The 22,291-nt window shown below is 43.6% G+C and overlaps 1 protein-coding gene across 2 annotated transcripts in view; it reads right to left on the reverse strand.

Moving 5' to 3' along the window:
* Positions 1-5,749: 5,749 nt before the first annotated feature.
* Positions 5,750-22,291, reverse strand: part of UCKL1 (uridine-cytidine kinase 1 like 1) — a 42,706-nt gene continuing 26,164 nt past the window's right edge. For both annotated transcript variants that reach the window (XM_063296887.1, XM_063296888.1), the window contains exons 9-15: positions 16,763-16,861; positions 15,882-15,975; positions 15,274-15,336; positions 13,710-13,832; positions 11,231-11,338; positions 9,316-9,472; positions 5,750-6,167 (exon numbers count right to left, since the gene is read on the reverse strand). In XM_063296887.1, the coding sequence (XP_063152957.1) occupies positions 6,091-6,167; positions 9,316-9,472; positions 11,231-11,338; positions 13,710-13,832; positions 15,274-15,336; positions 15,882-15,975; positions 16,763-16,861 (721 nt within the window). In that variant the 3' untranslated portion in view covers positions 5,750-6,090. The remainder of the gene's footprint in view (positions 6,168-9,315; positions 9,473-11,230; positions 11,339-13,709; positions 13,833-15,273; positions 15,337-15,881; positions 15,976-16,762; positions 16,862-22,291) is intronic.

Raw genomic sequence — 22,291 nt, forward strand, 5'->3', positions numbered from 1 at the left:
AAAACTGCCTGGTGCCTCCCCAATATGCCAAGCAGGGTTCACGTGTGGGACAGCAGTTGGAAACCCACATTCATGTACTCCCTGAGCTGTGAAGTTCATTGGTCAGTGTTGAGTCACACCGTAAGCAAATAAAAGAGCGTGGGTAGTTTGTGGTTCAGCATCTCGTGCAAGCCAAGCCATCCGGTTAAGCCAAAATGGTTGTTTGGTTGTTTGGACACTATGGCAGTGTTGTTCAACCCTGACAACTTTAAGATGTGTGAACTTCAACTCCCAGAATTCCCCAGCCAGCATGCTGATGAATATTGATGACAAAAGATGAATATGGCCAGAATGGCCTTTGCACAGCTTTGTGTTGTGCACCAGTTGTGCCCTTTCCTGGACCGGGAAGCCCTTTGGACAGTCACTCATGCCCTGGTTATCTCCCATATAGACTACTGCAATGCGCTCTACATGGGGCTACCCTTGAAGAGTATCCAGAAGCTTCAGCTGGTCCAGAATGTGGACGTGCAGGCTATTTTTGGTGCCCCTAGAAGGGCGCACATAACACCTTTGCTACGCGAGCTGCACTGGGTTCCAGTTTGCTTCCGGGTCCAATTCAAGGTGTTGGTTATCACCTTTAAAGCCCTACATGGCATGGGACCGGGTTACCTGAGGGACTGCCTCTTCCCCACTTCATCAGCCGGTCCCACCCGATCTTGCAGAGAGGGCATGCTATGGACCCCGTCTGCAAGAGAACTCCATCTGGCGGGGTCCAGGAGGCAGGCCTTCTTGGCAGTAGCGCCCACCCTTTGGAACATCTTGCCCCCAGAAGTGAGATTAGCCCCCTCGCTCCTAGCCTTCCGGAGGAAGTTGAAGACCTGGCTCTGCCACCGGGCTTGGGGCAGGGAGGAGAATTGACATACTTGGGGTTGGCTGGTGCCTTAAAGTGCCCCTCCTACTAGATGGTTGAAGAGATCATAGCCATTTGGATTTTATGAGCTGGGGTAGTTAAGAAATTGTTTTAGTTTTAGTTTTAATGGGATTTTATTAGAATTTTATTGTATATTTATTTGAATTTTTGTTGTATATTTATTCTGTATTGTAAACCGCCCAGAGTCCCTCCGGTCAGAGGAGATGGGCGGTGACAAATTTGATTGATAGATAGATAGATGGATAGATAGATAGATAAATAAATAAATAAATATTGGCTTTAAGCAGACACGCCAATTAGTGTAATACTTGGGAGAGGGGGCCAGGGCAAAGAGAAAGCGTCTGCAGGGAGCAAAACAAAAATACGACTATTTGAATTTCAGCTCAGATGCAGGAATGGCGGAAACCTGTCTCTCTGATGGCCTGCAGGCTTAAAATCCATTTTCTGTTCCTTGCTATGGCTTGGTGAATGGACGCCTTACGTTGCCTAAAGCAAAGCCGTTGGCTTGGCAAATGAGTGGAGAACAGGAGAAGAGAGACTTGCTCTCTTGAGAATTGATTTATAACAAACGCAGAGCTACTCAACGGGTACTCAGTCCGCATCCAGCTCTGCATTTTCTTGCTCCAGGCCTGGCTGGCATCTCTCAGCCTCTTAGAGACGCCAGATGTGGAAATAAAGGGTTGGTCTGTTCCTGAGTTGCAACGGTGTGCGTGCCAAAAGGGTTGCAGGCAATGAGAGTGTGGCAGTAAGCAGCCTGTGCCTGCTGCTGGAGATTGTGCGTTCTCCACTCAACCCAAGTCTGTCTTATCCTTGGAGGAAGAGGAAGAGGAAGAGGAAGAATTGAACAGCGGGTTACCACAGTGGCTAGCAGCACCTCAACCCTCCATGTATGTTAACAGAGGTGCTAACAGGCTGCGTCCATCTGGAAGGAATAACACCGCGGGCGCCTCAGCGCAGCCTAGCCTGCCCCAGAAGCAGCATCTCAAACTGTGTCAGGCTCTAACGCTGTTCCTTCAAGAGTCCTAGAACTTAACGAGTGTCCTGAACTGAGATGGTCAAAACACCCCTGGGCTAGCAGGTGGCATCCTTCTTTCATCCCATTTGTCTGGAGAGACTCTTCAGAACGAGTCACCGGCCTTATTCGCTTTTATCACCAAGCGATCAAGAACGATCCCCTGGAAAACCCCAGAATTTCAGCGGCTTCGTTTCAGCTCCCTTTGCTGCCGTGCTTGACATTGTCTGCAGAACAATCCTCGTGGTAAGTGAAACGCCTTTCCGTCCAAGCCCCCAAATACACCTACACCAAGTCTCTTTCTAGGTGATTTTCCATTCTGGAGGCTACGGTTTTCAACAAGTTCACCTGATCATCATTTCTCTCCCTTTCTCTTTCTCAGCTAAAATGTGAGACAACCTCCTTCTGAGAGATTGGTATCTTTGGTTACTTCGAATTATCTCTGTGACGATGTCTGGTTTTTCTGGTCACTGGTGAGAGGAAGGGCAAGGCAGGATTCAAATGGGGCGTGTTTGAATTCTTTGGCCAGAGGCCACCCACACACTTTTTCCGTTGCAACCGTCGCCACCAAAGTGCTTTAAATGTCAAAGAGCAAGGCACATGCAAAATTGAGTCTTTGAATTTATCTCCGTCATGGTTGTGCAAGGCATATTAAAAAGGGTGGGGCTTTCATTTCTGGTCATGGTCCTAAAGTCACTTTTTCCCTTTGCCCCTGCCCCGGATGCCTCTGTTGGCTGTGTGGCATCTTTCTTCCACGATAAGGCCTGGGTTGCAAGGCAGAGTTTTTACATGGATAGAACCCGATCCGTATTTCCTGAATCTTTATGCAAACCTGAATGGAGTGGTGGGCCCCCACAGGCTCTTTTCAGAAGTTTTCAATTGGAATTACAGTTGGCTGGTTGGTTTTAAATGCAAAAGTATGCAGGGACGTGAATTATGCAGTGGGGAATTGTTGGCAAAGGAGTGCAAAACCTCAGCACGTGCCTACGCAAAGTTGCACACTCTGCACGCTCAATGGGTACAATTTTTAAAAAGTGGTGGATTTTGCAGGGATGGCATTTGCAAGCCAACCGATTTGAACGGCAACTGGTAAAGAAGGAGCAGGACATTTAAATAAGAGAGGAGTTAATATGAGGGCTGTAACGAGCATGGAGAAGACATGGTGACATCACCAGGGTGCTACAGGTGGAATTTTGCTCTTCCTCCACTCCCTTTCTGAGGTGGGGGCTGTGATATTTTAAAGGAAAATAATTGTATTAAAGTATCAAAGCATGTCCATATACTGTTCACCCTTCGTCTTAAAAGGCAGGGGAGAAAAACCTGGATTAGAAGCAACTAGTTTGGCTCAAACATGGAAATCAGGTCAATAATGCAACTCTTCATTCTGTGAATGGCAGCTCGGAGCCATTCTTAACCCATCAAGGGATTTCACTGGTTCGTTTTGGGAAAGGGCAACATGCCAGCCCTGTTCCCACATTATATTTAACCCAGTCAGCCACTAACCTGGGCAAATCACCCTGTTGGAGGTTAGTGCAAGCAACTGCACTAACTGGGTTAAAAATTCTGGGAAGACAGAAACTCCACCCACTTTTTCCAAAATTTTAGAACATCTGAAGACCTCTTAGACCTGGACAGTATTGGCAAGGCTTCATGACATCATGTGCCCCTTCCTCATTGGCTAGCCCAGTGTTTCTCAACCTCAGCAACTCTTAAGATGCGTGGACTTCAATTCCCAGAATCCCCCAGCCAGCATGCTGGCTGGGGAATTCTGGAGCTCAAGTCCACGCATCTTAAAGTTGCTGAGGTTGAGAGACACCGGGCTAGACAGACAGCAGTAGGGACGGTTCGGCCATCGTAGCCAATCGTTTTTAGGTGTTCCCATGATACAACTGGGTGGAATTTGTGCAAGGTAAGGACAAAGCTAAGATCGTGGGAATTAGCTGACTCAGGATGTCAGAATCAGCCCGCTTAATGTGCTCACACCAACACAGCAGCCCTTTCATTAACCTGGTTTAGCTTATTGTGAGAACAAGTTCTCTGGCCTGTTAGTTACCTAACTCACAAGCTTGTTAGGGGTTTTGACCACTTTTTTTTTAAAGTCAGTTGGCTGAAAGGCAGGATAACAAGATAATATACATTTAACCCAGCAAAAGAAGAATAGGAAAGTATCACACACACACACAAACACACACCCAATAGGAGAGAGAAACCACTCATCAGAATAAAATACAATGGGTTGGATGGACCAAGTATCTGACTCCAGAAGTAAACCTTGGATCTGGGTTAAATCCATCACTGTCTGGATATCAAGACAGAATTTTGCAGTACTTACTTGGGACATGCCAAATTAGCCACATCTGGAGCAGCTGTGAGGAAGTGATGGAAAAGGAGAAATGCAGTGCAAACCCCAGGTGGTTTGGGTGCTGCAGCTGGAGTTTGAATAAAAGGGACATAATCTTTTTCCCCCCCTTTTATTTAGAACTGTGTTTCTCAACCTCAGCATCCTTAAGAGGTGTGGACTTGCACCTGGGAGTTGCCCAGAATTCTGGGAGTTGAAGCCCACACATACTGGCTGGGGAATTCTGGGAGTTAAAAATCCACGCATGCTGGCAGGGGAATTCTGGGAGCAGAATATTTGAAAGATGTTGAGATTGCGAAACACTGCTTTACAGCAAGGTTTTTCCAGGAGCGGCCAAGGCTAGCGAAGGGAAGCGATTCGCCTTCCCAAAAGGAGATGTTTTAGACAAGCCGTTGTGTGGAAGAAGGGAGGGGATGAAAGAATCTTGCCGCGGGCAAGCTAAGAATGGTTCAGGTCTTGTTTAGGGCTTCACTCTTGCACTTAGTGATAAAGACATTGTTTCTTGGTTACCCTTTTGGCATTCACTTGTATATACACACCAACTGCATCGCCTCTTCATAGCAATCGGTTGCAAATAGGAACAGGTAACATTTTAGTTGCTCTGTTGGCACCTTGGGTGTGTCTGCATCCTTATCTACCCTTAAGACCAGTGTTTCTGAACCTTGGCCGCTTGAAGATGTGTGGACTTCAACTCCCAGAATTCCCCAGCCAGCAAAGCTGGCTGGGGAATTCTGGGAGTTGAAGTCCACACATCTTCAAGCGGCCAAGGTTCAGAAACACTGCCTTAGACAGCACCCACTTTTTGTTTTGGCATCTGGAGAGATCAAAGCCTTGCCTAGCAGAATGTTTTTTTTTTTTGGCTCTGGTAGAAACTGCAACCTTGTGCAACAATCTTCTACGAGTAAAGTGTGCGTAAGTAAGTGAAGTGTGCAAAGTCTTCTACAAGAGTGGTCTTCTTACTGATGACCATTACCACCGCCCACCATGGCGATCCCGGTCAGTGCCCTGCAGCCCTTCTCCTGGCCCCTCTGCTCTACGCCAGTGGCTGGGATGTGCACCTGAGAGCCTATGAAGTCAATTCTCAACACCTTTGATTCCAGGAAAGAAAGAAAAAAATTCCATGCTGGGGACAGCAAAAAAATTAAAAACGAGCCTTTTAACTATTTTTTGCCAGCAGAAAGTAATTGTTTTGCCAGTTTACCACTGGCATTAAATTAAAGGATAGGCCACTGGCAGCGAAAGATCTTGCCCCGTCCTTTAATTCTGTAAGCCGCCCAGAGTCACCGTGTGTGAGTTGGGTGGCCTTATAAATCTGTTTAATTAATAAATAAATAAATAAATAAATAAATAAAACAAACAAACAAACAAACAAACAAACAAACAAACAAACCCTGGCTTTGCGATTCCGGGTGGCCCATTCCCAAAAGGCAGGCTTCATTTCTCGGTAAGGAAAGACAGACACCCAGGGTGAAATCCTCAAAGCTTTGCCGAGGAGGGTTTTTTTTAATAAAATAAGTTATAATAAATCTTTTAAATTAAAATAAACTGCTTCTGGAATCAAAGACACTCGTGCAAACTTTAAAAAAAAAAACCCAGCCAGGAGCCACTCTCTTGCCCCCCACTTCCTAAAAAATACTCCTTCAGCTTCTGATGCAAGGTGAAGCAGAAGAAAAAAGTAATCGGTTGCATTGCTGAATGATCCCTTTGCAAGCATTTGGAGATTTGCGGTGGAGCGTGTGAGGGTATGTGTTAAGGTGTGGGTGCAGAATCCGCCACGCCTTCAGAGCAGTTTCTTTACAAAGGAAGTGATCAAGAATCCAGGATGTCTTCCTCGTCACTCCAGTTGGGCGGGGCATCTGTGCCAAAGTAACGGTCTCCAAAATTTCCTAGAAGGCAGCAGGGAAACAGTGAGATTCACATTTATTGAGCAGCATTCCAATATACCTGTAAACTGCATTCACACAACACCCTTAACCTGCTTAGTGAATTTGGGCGATCACACCATACCCTGAACCATGCAAAGAACCCCAATCCCTCTTAACCACAGTTTGGAAAATGCAGCTGTTGGGTCACAATCTGAATTGGTACAATGTGTGATAAGAACACCAGTGGCCATATACCAAAATCTCTCAGCCTGGTTTCCATTCTGGCAGCTGGTTAATGCAACTTGGGGAGAGAGCTTGGCTAATAAAGGGAAATATATAACGCAAGCAGATTCTGCAGCCAGTAGCAGGAATTAGGTAGCCTTGAAGAAACCTCCTGAAATAAATTCTAGTTTATTTATCAGTTGGCACAACTCCCTTAGACCTACACTGTTCAGAACATGGACCTTAGCTACAAATAAAGAGGGTGTGTCTATACAGAATGCAGGTACCATGAATCTTCTAGAACAGTGTTTCTCAATCAAAGCAACTTTAAGATCTGTGGACTTCAACTCCCAGAATTCCCCAGCCAGCGCTGAATGAGGGGGACTTACAACTGGTCCTTGAAGTTCTGGCTGTTGCAGCATCCCACGGTCACACGATCACGATTTGTGTGCTTGGCAACCAGCTCACAACTACAATGGTCACAGCGTCCCATGGTCACATGGTTGAGATTTGTGACCTTCCCCACTGGCTTCCCACAAGCAAAGTCAATGGGGAAGGTGGCAGGACGTCACAAATCATGTGAGGTCCTCACTTAATGACCTGTCATTGATTCACTTAACGATGGCAACCAGGAAGTGCCATCACTGCCGTTGCTAAGCAGGGTGATCATGTGATGTCACACTTTCTGATTGCATTGTTTAGCGACAGAAATTCCAGTCCCAATTACTGTAGTTAAGGGAGGACTACTTGTATATATTCTGCTCTTGTGTCTATCCAAATGTTTTTTCCTTTCTGGAGAAGTGCCTGATGATCATTGTTCTTTTTTTTTTTTTTTAAATAAAGGTACATTTTGCTATTCCCTAAAAAAATGCAAGGTTTCCCAGGACTGTACCACACCTGCATGCAAGTGGGGGGAGGGAGGAGAAAAGTGTTTTAATGTCTGCCCATTTCCCCCACCCACCCCCTGGGGCTTGGAGAGAAGAATTACAAGAAAGAAGCACGGATGCAATGCAAAAGTGACTCCAAATTGTTTCTTTGTCAACAAGAAAATACCTGGCATCAGCAGGACATAATCCTGATCTTAAAAAAAACCAGTTGCCTCACCCTAATTGGAGATTTGAAGCTAAAGATCCTGCACCCCAGGCTGTTTGGTAGATTCTCCTAAACGATGGACTTCTAACCATGATTTTTTTACATATAATTTTTATCAAGCATTTTAATTCAATAGTAAAAACTAATACAAACTAAACTTAAAGAAAATGAAGAGGAAGAATAAAAAGTGCAAGAAGAAAGAAGAAAAAGAAAAGAGAGAATATAATAAAGAAAAGATGTATATTAAGAAGTGACTTCTGACCTTCATCACAACATGTATAAACAAATTCAATAACTCTTCACCCCCTATAAGGTTAAACAGATATCTCTTCATCCCAAATCCTACCCTTTATCTATAAGCAAAACCATAAATCATCAACTTTTCAGTCCTGGTGTCAGCAAAAAGTCCATAAAGGGCTGCCAGAACATTACAAAAAAGTGTCTTATTTTAACCTCAATCAAATAAACCAACTTTATATTCCTTCCTTTTACTTCTAACAGTCTTAATTCAATCACATATTGTCTTATGATTTGATTTCTCTTCAATTCTTCTTTATCCCATCACGCAGATTTCTTCAAGGCTTTAACAAGCGTCTTTTGTAGATCCAATAAGAAAATATTTTCCAGGCCATTCTCTTGGTTTATCACTTGTGTTTCCCTTTTAATTTTTAAAACTTCAGCCAGTTTCTTTTCTATATCCAATAAAGCATCCTTTTCCAAATCATTCTCTTGGCCTGTCATTTGTGGCTCCATTTTTGGTACTTTCGCTGTCTTGTCAGATAAGATTTGTTCCACATCTGTCATTCCTTTATTAACAACTTTTAGAGACAGTCCATCCATAGAAACAGACATCATTAGTGACAGTGTTGGTATTGTAGTTACTAACTTCTGGCTCCATTCTTCAAAGATCTCCTTTAATATTTCCAATGCGATAACGTTTTGTATCATTCTGTAAGTCCCAGTATTAACTGACATCAGACTTTGTATTTTTTCTTCTGCGTAAAATCTTTAATCTCTTCTAGTGTCCAGTTTCTAAAATCGTCACTTATCTTTTGTTATGACTTGCAATTGCCAGGATAACCAAAATAAGTCTGTTTTCCAAGGGGAGTTATTTTTTAGAGTTAATTCTAAAATCTTATAGTAAAAGTCAATATTCCAAACTTATTTGGACCCTTAATCCACTTATAACTCTCTTAGATCAAAACCTTATTTAGCTTTCTGCTGTTTATTTCAAATTCTTTAAGTTCTTAAGCTTGTAATTAATTTTCTTTCTTTCAGAGTTGAAAATAAAGTCACGCGATGAAGACTTTTCAAACTTGTCGTTCCAAAGGTCTCTAACAGCATCAAGATAGTTAATAGGCAATTTCCGAAAGTGATTAGAAAGTGAGTTTGCAAACGTAGCATCTTTTAAAAGGCTCTGCCACGGTTGTGTGCAAGATGGCTGATCCTGTTGTCTCCTGGTGGAAAACTGGCAGAAAACCTCTGTTCTGTGGTCTCCTCGCGAGGAGCAGCCATCGGAGCACATGTGGGCAATCTCCCATCCTCTCCTTATTCAGAGAGGTTCCAGGGAGCCGGTTTACTCATTGGTTCCTTGATCTTTGCCGCAATCATCAGCTCCGCTTTCACCCAGCCATCTTCAATTCGCCATACCTCCCCCGGAAATCCCCCATGATTGCTGAATAATGAAGGTAATATCCCCTGCCACTTGAGGGGGGAAAACTGTGATGCAGATGATGAAGTAGGCAAATGACAGTTAAAACAAAGTATCCCCCAACCCCCAGCTTTTTCTCCAAATCCTCCCATCCATATGTGTCTTATGGCCACAATTATCTTACACCGCGTTAGAACCACTCACCAATACCAGGGATGATGCGGAAAAGGTCATTCACTTTCTTGTCTACAGCAGTTGTAATGATCTTGACTTGTGGGAAGGCGTAGGCCACAGAGTGGACGCCCATCTCGGCCATCAGCAAGGACAGAAGAAAGATCTTGTCCTCTGGCACATCATGATCCTAAGGGAAACAAAGGGATTTCAACATCTCTTTCAATCCTGGACTTACTTTCTGTTCTATACATTTCGGCAGCACTCACCCAGGTTATTTAGAATGACATTCCTCCTTTCACGTATTGTTTTGCAGGTCATTCTGAAAACCCTTTAAAAGGCCAGTATTATCAGGCCCATTGTGTAGATGAGAGAACTGAAGCTAAGCGACAGCGGGTCCACCTCAAGGCAACCTCGAAGCTGGCCAAGGGAAATGGTATTGGACAAAAGCTGGATATAGTAGATAGGACTGTGAGGACAATTTGAGCTGTGCAAATATGTAAAGGAAGCCTTCTCCTTCCTTGGATATGGAGAATCATAGAATCACAGAACTGGGATCCCAAGGATCATCTGGTCCAACTTTCAGCAATGTATAGGAAAACCTAGGAAACTGGGTTGCCCGGTCTCTTCCTAAAATCTTCCAGAGATGGAAAACCCACAATCTCTGTAGGTCAGTGTTTCCCAACCTTGGAAACTTTAAGATATGTGGACTTCAACTCCCAGAATTCCCCAGCCAGCCATGCTGGCTGGGGAATTCTGGGACTTGAAGTCCACATACCTTAAAGTTTCCAAGGTTGAGAAACACTGCTGTAGGGAGATGGTTCCACTGTTAGACACTTCTTACCATCAGGAAGTTTTGCTTTTTGTTTAAACAAAATCTGGAAGCTTCAACTTCTTCTCATCATTTCTGGTCCTAGTTTCTATGACAACAGGAAACAGCTCTTGACCATCTTCGCGGTATCTTCCTTTTATGTACCCAGAGAGAGCTATCACATCTCACTTTGGTCTTTTTTCCAAACTGCCTATCTTTATAGGACACGTCCCTGTATCATCTTTGTCAACCCTGTCACTTTCTTTCGAGAAACGTGATGCCCAGAATTGTCCACACCACAGTAGTTGGGGTCCCACCAGCTCTGAGCATAGCAGGAAAAGCACAAATCACATGTCTTTGATGCAATGCTTCTTCTAATACAGCCCAGAAGTGCATTACCATCTATTCTTCTTATACATCTATTAATACTTTGTATACATCTATTAATATTTTATTGTAAACCGCCCAGAGTCCCCCATGAGGCAGAGATGGGCGGTGAATAAATTTATAAATAAATAAAAATAAATACATACATACATACATACATCTATTTAGATGTATTACCATCCATTCTTCTAATACAGCTCAGAAGTGCATTACCATTACTGGGGACACCTTAATTTGGATTCCTGCCCTCAGCAGGGTTCAGACTAGATTTTATTTAGTTATTTTATTTTATTTATCAAATCTTGCCACTGCCCATCTCCCCCCCAGAAGAGGGACTCTGGGCAGTTTACAATAAAGCTATTGTAAATTTATAAAGCTATTTAGATTTATTATTATTATTATAATTCAGTGTTTCTCAAGCTCAGCAACCTGAAGAGGTGTGGACTTCAACTCCCAGAACTCCCCAGTCAGCATAGGTGGACTTCAACTCCCAGAATTCCCTAGCCAGCATGGGTGGACTTGCAACTCCCAGAATTCTAGCTGGGGAATTCTGGGAGCTGAAGTCCACACCTCTTCAAGTTGCTGAGGTTGAGAAACAGTTATAGTTTCTTGGATGGCCTCAAGGTTAACTTCTAATGAAAGAATTCTATCACATCATAGACTTCCTCTGCTTTGCTGCCACGAAGGGCCTTGTCCTTTCTCCTACACACCCTTCCGCTTTTCCATCCTGAGTATTCTCATTTCCCTTACCAGCAACACCCTCACGGCCATCATGGCGGCTGCCCCGGTGGAGACAGTGCAGTCCATCAAAATCACGTGATCTTCACTAATGTCCTTCGGGAGTCTCAGGTAGTGCAGCTGGAAGAGAGAGACAGACATCAGGGTGCAAAGGAGGCATTAAGATGGATCTGCTGGTCCTTGCTGAGACTCCCAAGATGTGCCACAGTTAATACGTGCAGAACTCATTTATTCACTGCAAGGATTTCCATCCTGCTTTTCATGGTAAAATTCCTCCAGAAGCAGATGTAAAAACTACATCAAGGACCGTGAAAAACAACACAAAAATATTATTTAAAAACAAAGAACCTTCTAGGGTTCACCGTATTATTATGCCCATCCTGCAGATGAGAAAACTGAGGCTGAGCAACAGCAATCAAGGAGCTACATCAAGGACCGTGTATAACAATGCAAAAATATTGTCTAAAAACAAAGAACAATCTTCTAGGAGCCCTCACAAATTGCGTTGGGGACATAATGGAGGAGTGGATTGTGGAGGTGGCTGAGTTTGCAGAAATGGCTCAACTGATTTGCCTGATTGAGGAGGGCATGACGACTGTTGTATAAAAGAGTGGAAACCCTTTATGGACTTTTTGCTAAAAATAAACTGGTGATTTCAGGATTGATGGATTAAAAAGCTTTGTTTATGGGAAGACGGGAACCAAGATGTGTAATTTGGGAGGATGGAGGTAGAAATTACTCTGGAACTGCTGCAAAAAAGATCAAACGTCGCATCTTTAGATATCTTTCATTTTCTTTCTCTTTTGTTATCTTCAACTTTTTCTTTTAATCTTTTCTGTTTTCCTTTCTTTTCCTGCTATTTCTTTTAGGTTTCTGTCGTTTTTTTTAAATCTAGGTAAAATCTTTTTATCAAAAAGATTCAAAAAACAAAACAAATGGCGTTGAGGAGTAATGGCTGGGTGGGTGGGGATGGAGGAAAAATTACAGGTGGAAAAATACTTTGGTGCTTCTTGTCAAAAAAAAAAAAAAAAATTCAAGGTGGCATAACTGTGCAATTGCCCAGTCACAAATGTGAGACGGGTGACCGTACAAATTGAATAACTAACTAACTAATTTTTTTTCATTGAAACCTGCCCCATTTTACATGCATTACAAGGTAGGCTTTTGATGGCACAGCCATCTTGACTTTTTTGCCACCTTCCCCTCCACCCATGGATGGCCTGGACTTTTCCCTGTTTATTCTTGTCAAGCTGGGAACATCCTCATTTTTTATACATGGAACATACCGTCAAACAGAAACCACTGTAAGGGAATTGGCAAGGCTGGATTATTTTCCATCCCGCCACTGAATTAGCTAGACTTTCAAAACAGAGGTTAGTTATTTGGAAATAAAATGACAGCGTTTATGGCCAGCACGTGGCACCTCTTGCCTTCAAAAGTTGCAGAACGACAAGACCCATCAGCCCCCACTGCCAACATGGCCAATAAAGAGGGATGTCAAGAGTTGCAGTTTGTCAACATCTGCAGGGCCACGCTGGGTTTACAGGCAATGGGAACTCAGGAAAAATCATTTTCCTTTACTGCTGTAACTATAAATCGGGGATCATCTATAGCATGGGGTTCCCATAGTGCCTGGCATCCAATGGATGCCAAAAATAAATCATTGAAACTTTTTTTAAAAAGTATCATTTAAAAATAGTGAAGGTAGCACGAGATTGCACAATTGGAAGAACTAGACCAGACTAGAATCCACCATCCGTTCTCGGTGATTCTTGCCGAGAATCGGACACGATTGAACGGGTAGCGCCATCATCATCAGAATCCACCATTTTCTCTCCATCAGACAGACCAAGTGTGTCCAACTAGCCGTTCCATTCCATCCGTTCTAACTGATAGCAAGGGTGCACGCTGTCTCCTCAGGCAAGTCCAGGATGCGTGCAGCAGGCATGAGAAATGGGTAAGAGAAAACCTACGAGCAACTTCAGTCCTCCAAGCCATGGTTCTACGTTCTGTCTCTCCTGGCCTTCTTTAAGTAATGTGAATGGTGTCCTCCACAGAATAAAGGCCAGGCCAGTTACTAGACCTCACTGATCCTGGGTGGTGTAGGGTTAAAAAGCTGGTCTAAGAGTGAGGAGATCTGGGTTCAGGTCCACCCTCAGCCATGGAAGCTCCCTGGAGGACTTTGAACCAGTCCCTCTATCCCAGCCCAACATACCAAAGGTGGGTGGGAATAAAAATAAAGGGAGATACCCATATGAGCCACCTTGACCTTCTGGAGCACCGTTTCTCAACTTTGGCCACTTGAAGATGTGTGGACTTCAACTCCTAGAAGTTGTCCACACAACTTCAAGCTGCCAAGGTTGAGAAACACTTGTTCTGGAGGAAAGGCAGGAGACCAATCTAACAAACAAATAAATAATGAACAACACTGCTAGGAGGTCACAGATTGTGCTGGGGGTTCCTCATCCTTTGTTAGTCTTTGGCACTTCACCTCTGGCTCCCCAGTGTATTGGTTCGTCTGAATCAGGATGGTGCCAATCCGGACATCCTTGCAGACGGCCCGCAGGGCTGGCTCCATGGTCTCTCCGGCCCTCAAAATGGACACCCCTGTAATCTGGAAGAGACAAGATGCAATTCTACCAGCATTTCATACAACCAGGTCCTATCACTTCACAGGGTTCTTGTGGTGGGGAAAATAGGAGGAGGAAGGAGTATTTGGTATGTTTACCGCCTTGAGTTATTTATAAAAAATAATAAGGGCAGGATAGAAATTAAATAAATAAATAAATAAAATTTCTTTCCATCTTGTCTGGCTTAGATAAAAGCTTGGAAACTGACACTTCTCTTGTCTCCTACCTTCAGACAAAAATCACCTCTAGGTAACCCAAAAGCATCCCTTTGATAAACAAAACAAAACAAAATCTGTAGCTCACTGCTTCTTTTCAGACTGTGGACATATTTATTTATTTACTTACTTAGCAAATTTATATGGCTGCCCAACTCACATAAAGTGACTCTGGGCGGCGCACAAACACACCAACGCACAAAATTAGACATATCAAACAAACAAAATTAGCCTAGACTTAACACAAGTGAGAGGCTCAGTGTTTTTATATATATATATTTATATTTATATTTATATATATATATATATATATATATATATATATATAATATAACATAACTCAGAATTATAAATTATAAATTATTTGTAATAATAATTTATCACAGCCATGATAAATTAGAAACCCTAATTTGTAATAATTATAAATTATTTTATGTCTATGTTGAAAAAAATTAATAAAGCTTTTAAACAAAAAAGAATTATAAATTATATATATATATACACCATATATAATATAGTATATATTATATATAGTATTATATATTTTATATATCTATAAAAATATTCAGAGGTTCTACACAGTTATAAAAACCCCACATCTAAAACTATCCTAAAATCAATTTTAAAGATTTAAAATCTTTAAGATCTCTCTCTCTCTCTTTTCACCCACTGACAGCCAGAGAGAAGAGGGTACTGATATTATCAAATCATTGGGTGAGGGGGAGAGAGGCATTTTTAATACATTTCCTACCCTTTTGGATAGCTCTGTATCTATATGATTTCATTTTCTGCTCTGAATTCATGCTGGCATTGCTCTATGACAGCGTTTCCCAGCCTTGGCAACTTAAAGATAGGTGGACTTCAACTCCCAGAATTCCCCAGCCAGCATGCTGGCTGGGGAATTCTGGGAGTGGCTGGGGAATTCTGGGAGTTGAAGTCCACCTATCTTTAAGTTGCCAAGGCTGAGAAACAGTGCTCTATATATTTTAGGAATCTTCCAAGGCACTCCTGATTTAAACAGTCAATGGTAATTCTGGTATTTCAAGACGTGGGAGTTGCAGCAGTGATTCTGGATGTGCCTTGCAAAAATGGGGAGGTTTGACTTAAATGCCAAATGCCAACAATAGACAGAAAAGGTGCTAACGAATGGACGCATGATCTCCCTTTCCTGTTGACTTGACTTCAAGGATCTTTTGCTGGTTGGACTTACTTGCTTCCCACTGTACATACAGCCTTCATAGTCCTGGCCTTGTGGGGTTTGCACGGTGCAGCTCTGGGAAAAAAGACCCCAAAGAAGAAAGGCATAAATTAATATAGGATTTGGGAGGGAGCTGAGATTAGCAGTCAGATTGTTTGTTCCAGATTGCTCTGACATTCCTTTGATCCTTAAGTTATTTCTGCTTGATTGTTCGTCTGGTGTTGATCCGCTTATCTGGGTGTCGGCTGCCGGAGAGGGTGTGCTCTGGTCTTTGTGTTTCCTTCTTAGCTTTTTTTATTGTCCCTTTTGAATGGTGTGTAAATATGGTTTATTTCTATAAACAATACCCTAATTAAGGAGCTACCAAAAAGAAAACCACACCCCACCAACACTGGCAGGACAAGCTGCTGTATATAAACAGAGAGCTAACTCCACACTCACTGGCACTGATGATGTTGCCTAGTTGGGTCATGAAACGTCTGCAGGAAAACAACCAAGCTCAGAGAGCCCCAAGGACTCCACAGTTCAACCCTGAGCTAGAGATATTCTCTTCTAGATGTTCTGGTCTCCATCAACTCATAAAGCAGACACTTCTCCTGTATCTCCCGCAAGCCACCTACCTGGAAGGGCAGCAGAGATAATGCATGCTCAATTAGAAGGCGCATCAGCCGTTTGGAGTAGAAAATAAACTCATCCCGGCTTGTCTCCTTGTTTCTGAAAAGAGAAAAGGGGTGGGGCAGATATAATCTTGGAGGGGTGACCTTGGGGAAGACCAAGCAGGGGGTGCTCTGGCCCTAAAGGGTGATCAAAGTGTGGGGGCGTCGCTTTTGAAATTTCTAAACTTTCCCAAGTGGAAAGGACACTGAAAATGGAAACAAACTAGAATACAGAGAGATTAGCAATTACGTCTGTCTGTTGGGATTTTCTCATCGGTGGCACTCAAAACCGTTTTTGCGGCTTCGAAGAACCCTCCCCAAGACTCAGCCACCGGACTCTGGGAGCAGTATTATGAATAATAATATCCGCACAGACTCTACCTTGGTCCTAATTAAATGAATGCTTAAAACCAGCTCTTTCCTTAGCCCTGGGTCAAAGGGGGTAACAGACCCCATCTGGGATACGCTATTTTGGTTGTTTAAATTACTGTTGATTTCTTTCTGGACTTTGTTTTTGGGTGGTGTAATTCTTTTAATTTGTTTTATTTACCGGAAAATGCCCCGAGTCCTGATAAATGGGGGCAGCCTATAAATCGCATAAAATGTGTGGACAGAAAAACCCTCGCAAGTAGCAAAGTAGCACGCCAGGGAAATTCTAATGGAATGCTCCCCCTGTTGCACTAGATTTCTACACACAGAAGTAGAATGCTCCTCCCTGCTTTTTCTGTTTAAAAAATAGTAATTTATTCCCCCTCCCAAAATAACCCTGAGCTCAGAAGCAGATAGAAGGAGGAAGAACAAAAAGAAGATAGATATTTGCACAAACTCTGAGGCTGAAAACTCACCGGATGATGGTGTGCATTCCCTTGACCTGCGGTGTGTTCTTCAGGACACTGAGGGTCTTGGGGAGGGGGTGACACTGGTGAGCAGAAGCCAACGCTGCCCTGCAAAGGAAGGGGATATGTGAGTCAAGTTGAAGACAGGCACCAATTCTTCCTTCCCGAGATTGTCTCCTCTTCCCCGTCCGAACAAACCACACAGACTTCTGGCCATCGGTCCCCACTTTCCTGGATCATCCAAAGAGGGAAGCGTCTCAGCATTCCTTCCTTTGAGCTAAGCCCAGGTTGCCCGCAACGCTAACTGGGTTAAGTCTTCTAGAACATCACAGCTCGGGATTGACGGACCGATAAGAAGTAGATTTGCACCGCTTCTCCTCGCAAAGAATCCCCAAGCAGTTTCCAAATCCAGTAAAAAGCAGAATTAAAAAACCAATGTGGAAGAGACCGAAAAGCGATCCATTAAAAGACAGGAAGAGGAACAGTGGCTGGTGAGAGCTCATGCCAGAGGGTCGGTTTTTAAAAGAGGCCAAAAGCAACTGTATTACAGCTGGCACAGTGCATAAAGACAGCCTTCCATAGCACAGGGGCCACTGTGGAGAAGGCCCTGTTCCATGTCATCCCCCAAAAGATCAGGAGTTAGATTTTGTGGTCTACAAAGGTTCTAGTCCATGGTGTGCAAGCATTTCATCTCGGATGCTCTTCCTCCCACATGCAGAGGGAGTCAAGGACAGGGAGCAGATTGGCAGACCCAAACAGGATGGAGCTTTGGGTACTATACAGGCCTACAGAGACCTAACAGCAGCAGCCAATCTAACACAACCTTCAATGGGGCAACGGCTCACTGAAAAATTAAAAAAAAAAAGGGTCTTTGGTATTCTTGGAGTTTGTTTCTCTTCTTGCAGATGTTTCAAAACCTGGCTAGGTCCCATCATCAGGGCACAGGAAAGTGGAGTTTGCAAACTCCTGAGTGACAGAGATTCTCCAGTATAGCAAAAATAAAAATATTGCTCCATGTCATACATTTTGAAAAAGCAAAACTCAGCACTCCAGGAGGTGGCATTCTGCAGCACAGGGTGGAGGAGAGGAGTTTTTATGAGAAGGACGGCAAAATCCAGGCCATCCAAGCTTAGACTGCAAATAATTATAAAGGGAGGGGATGAATCACCCCAACAGGACCAAGCTGAGGGGATTGGCCAGAAGTTTGAAAAAGTCAAAGAATGTACAGGTAGTCCTTGCTTAACAACCACAATTGGGACTGGAATTTTGGTTGCTAAGTGAAGCAGTCATTAAGCAAATCCAACCTGATTTTATGACCTTTTTTTGTGGTCATTAAGCAAATCACCCTGGTCATTGGCAAACCACATGGTTGTTAAACGAATCACGTGGTTCCTCATTGAATTTGCTTGCCAGAAGCCGGCCGGGAAGGTCGAAAATGACTATCATGTGACCATGGGATGCTATGACGGTCATAAATGCAAACTGACTGCAAGCACCCAAATTTGTGATCAAGTGACAGGGGGGTGAAAACGCTGTGACAGTCATAAGTCCGAGGACAAGTCGTTAAGTCAGTTTTTTCAGCGCCGTCATAACTCCGAACCATCATTAAACGAATGGCTGTTAAGCAAGGACTATCTATATTCAGTAAGCGCCTTTATTCCAGCCCTTCCCAAACCTAGCGCTGTGTTAGCAGGCATATTCTGGGCACTGCCATTCTATCATGTCTTGAAGAACGCTGCGGGGAACGGCTAGGAGAAATGAAGCTGGACAGCCACCGTTCCAATTCTGTGTGGTTCGTTAGGTTGGGCCAAAGGTCACGCACGGATTCCTTCTGCTCCCTAAATCCCAGGGACTCCACCCCATTCAGCTTGCAAGAAATGAGAATTCTTTTTTTTTTTTTAAATGCACATGCAAACAAAAGCAGATGCCATTAAAAAGGTGCTGACCTTGCCCGATTGGTTTTAAAGCAACAGGCAGGGAGACAGCAAGAGATCCCAATGACCATGTGGATTAACCAGCAGTCCAAACAAGGGTGTGAAATTCCCTAGCAACTCAGTGTGAGTCAAGGTGAGTCAGATCTGCATTCAAAGGCATTTTGGTCAGTTCTGTATGACCGGTTTCTAGGTCTCAAAATCGGGGTCATATGCTGTCTTCTCCCCAGCCCAAAATAGGGAGACAACTGGCATTTGGGGGGGGGGGTACTTTGGAGATATATTTGCAAAGCTGGTATGGTGGAAGCTATTTTATGTAAAAATGTTCTGTGTGTAGAAAATTAGCACGTCAGGGCAAAAGCAAAAGTGAAATGTTCCTTCCGGCCCTTAAGGCAGTATTTCTCCACCTTGGTGACTGGAAGATGTGTGGACTTCAACTCCCAGAATTCCCCAGCCAGGGAGTTGAAGTCCACACATCTTCCAGTCACCAAGGTGGAGAAACACTGACTTAAGCCGTCTATAGGAAAAGTGATTTGCTTCTGTGTGGAGGTATGGCCTTTCCCTGCCATCAGAAGTGCTTAGCTCACAGATGTATTTACACCCCCATCTGTGCGTAGGCGTGCTTAAGAGGTGCTGGTGAACACAACTCGTACAGCCAGCAAGGTTGCAAACAGGACGGAGAATTAACCATCTGGTGAGTCTGGCACTGGCTGGAACAGGATTCTGCAACTGGGAGGGGTTGGATGTGTGTGTCTGGTGGGGAGTCTCTACCCAGGTCTAGACAAAAAACAGGCCCCCTGAACCTGCAGGGCCCATCTATTCTCATGTTTGCTTCACCCACAACTGACAAAGCCACCCAGCCAGGGATGAATTCTAAATGTATTAAAGGGGATCAACGTTTCACAGGATTTCTGTTTCAGCTGCAAAAGCTGGTTCTCGTCCGTCACAAGCCACCCCAGCATTAAGGGAGCCTTCCCTATAGAGTACACTGGCTTACTATGGGTATTTATGGGATGAAAAAGCCACATTTCCCCCCACAAGTGAAGCTATAACAGGCAGGTGGCCTTCCTTGCATCCCTTCTCATGCCACAGCTTTGAACATCTCAACACTTGAAAACCTGGAGGGTGGGAGCAGAGGTTTCCCTCACACAAATTCCCCAGAGGAGTGAATTCCCACAACACGTTGAACCAGATCAGTTAAAAACCTCACCGCTGCACCCACACAACATGCAAAGCTTGGCTAGTATTAACATGGGTTAGCGGATGTATGTGTGCTTGTGGGTTCACATATTATATGAACCCTGCCTGTTTAGTTATTAAGTTACTCTACAGAGCAAATCCAGAAAATGGGTTAACCAAGTATCAGAGTTCAACAGGTTGTGTCAACTAACACACCAAATGACTTGATATGGCTCTTTTCTGCTTTTCCATCCAAAAAAAAAAAAAGGCCTGAAGAGGGAGTCCCCAAAACATCAGGTTTGCACCCCACCAAAAGCCTGTAAAAAATTCTTTTTAAGAGACAGAACAGAGCCAAGCTACATGTTACACTCTCTGTGTGAAAATATCCACTCCTTTAAAAACAGGCCTGCTAGAGAGCCTCCATTGCCTTTCACAGAATTCTACCACCTTAAATTATCTTCAGTGCAATGCCAGATATGAACATCAGGCCTGTGCTTGGGGCCACCTAAGATGGAGGCTCTCTGGAATGGAAGCATGGACTTGGATTTCCACTTCTTTCCAGAAACGGGATCCACAGCCCTGTTAATGGGCCCTTCTGGGCTGACGGGTCCCCAGCAGTCACCTAATCATGTTGAGTCCAGATTCTTGGCCCACTCCTTGGAAGCCTCCTCCAAATGTTCTCCTCATGATGTTGCCATTGGCAAGGCCACTCTAGTGAGGGAAGAGGACCACAGAGGCAGAGCTCCTCTTTGCTAGAGAAGCCAACACTAAAACCACACCAGCTGTGTTAGAAAAAGGGCAAGCCGACCCCCATCAGGGAGTCCTTCACATGCATATTTGAGCACCAGCAGAAGCTCACACAATTTAGTACTCAAACCAAACCAGGATGCCAATCTGTTCCTCACATATCCCAGAGCAGCTTCCTCTGTTCATCAGATGGGAAGAGTCGTTCGGGATGAAACCAGGTAGGGAAACCAACATAGCAGTACCCATCACAGAGAATTGGGGTTAGGGGTGGAGGGGGAGAGAGACATCAAAAGAAAAAGACAGAAGTCAAATGAGAACGCTTAAATGAACAAAGAAAATTGGCCTCAGGGGACTGAAGGCAGGTAGAAACGCAGGTAGGGATGTGAAGGTCGAAGCAAGTCCACCACCTCCATCATCAAAGACCTGTTGGATGTTCAGGATTCAAATTTCTGGCATGAAAGTTAGAAATGGCATGGAAGGAAGGATTCCACCACCGCATTCCCCATCCCAGAATATCTGTGATTAGGAGAAGAAAGTGCTTCTTATGGGATTCTCTGTCCTAAAGAGCTTCAGGAAGACAGCAAAATGGTCAGAGGATATTCTTAATACATTCTTAATGTCTATATTTTTATTCAGTATAGGCTCTATCTTAGATTGCACTTATAGAGTTTAGTTAGATAGTCTATAAACGTATCTTAATTTTATTTTAGTTTTTATTCTCCTATTTTATCCTATCTTGTTATCATTTTAAGAAAGACTGTGTATATTTTACAGAACATTATCTTTGTACTGGTCTAAGACCATAATAAATTAAAGTAAGTAAGAACGTTGTTTGGGGAGAGCACTGTTGGCTTCACCGGGGAACACTTTTTATGACACAAGAAACATGAGTTGCAGAGGCATCCTCAAGAGTCGTGGTTGGTCTTCTTTGCATCTCAAGCCTCAAAACTCAAAACTCCCCATCACCCACCGTCATCACCTTTTCTATCTGTGATCAGTAGTGGAAAATTCTGATAAGCAGTTGGTGTGGTTTGGGGTTTTTTTTTTCCCCTTTCCTCTTTCATGTTTCCGAAGTCTCACATTTGAAAACCAGTTGATCTGTCCTTCCTTCTAAGCTTTCCTTCATGAGAACAAAGCTTTAATTGATAGTGCAAGGGAAGAAGGGCGCAGAGGTCTCAGAGGGGATGGCGGAACATTGCCCCGATCACAGGAAGACAGAAAGGAAAAAACAGGAAAAGCAAAGCGGAAGGAAAAAAAAAGAAAAGGCAACAAATCTCAACCAAGGCATTTCAAACGGGGACGGAGGCTGCTTTGGAGGTTCCTGATCTTCTGAACCAGGGTTATTATGACTTTTCCCGGTACATCGAACTGATTGAGGCCCTACAGCAGGAGAAGGGGAACCCCAAGGGAATCTATTTCTAGAATGCATTTTCCTAAACACTGATAAAAGTTTTGCCCATCATAAGAATGTGTCTTTTCTCCAATTGTGCCAGTAGTTTAAAAGTTCTTGAATTTCACTCTGCTTCTCTTTCTAGGCCCTAAAGAGGCTGACAGCTCTTAGCCAACCTTGGCTGATTTCAAAAAAGAAACTGGGGCCAGAACCTGATTAGTAATGGGATGGGACACCAGCAGGAAATGCCAAAGTTGGAAGACACACAGAGAGGTTGAAAAAAATATCCCG

The sequence above is a fragment of the Candoia aspera genome, chromosome 3 (genome assembly GCF_035149785.1).
Source record: "Candoia aspera isolate rCanAsp1 chromosome 3, rCanAsp1.hap2, whole genome shotgun sequence".
Classification (NCBI taxonomy): Eukaryota; Metazoa; Chordata; class Lepidosauria; order Squamata; family Boidae; genus Candoia; species Candoia aspera.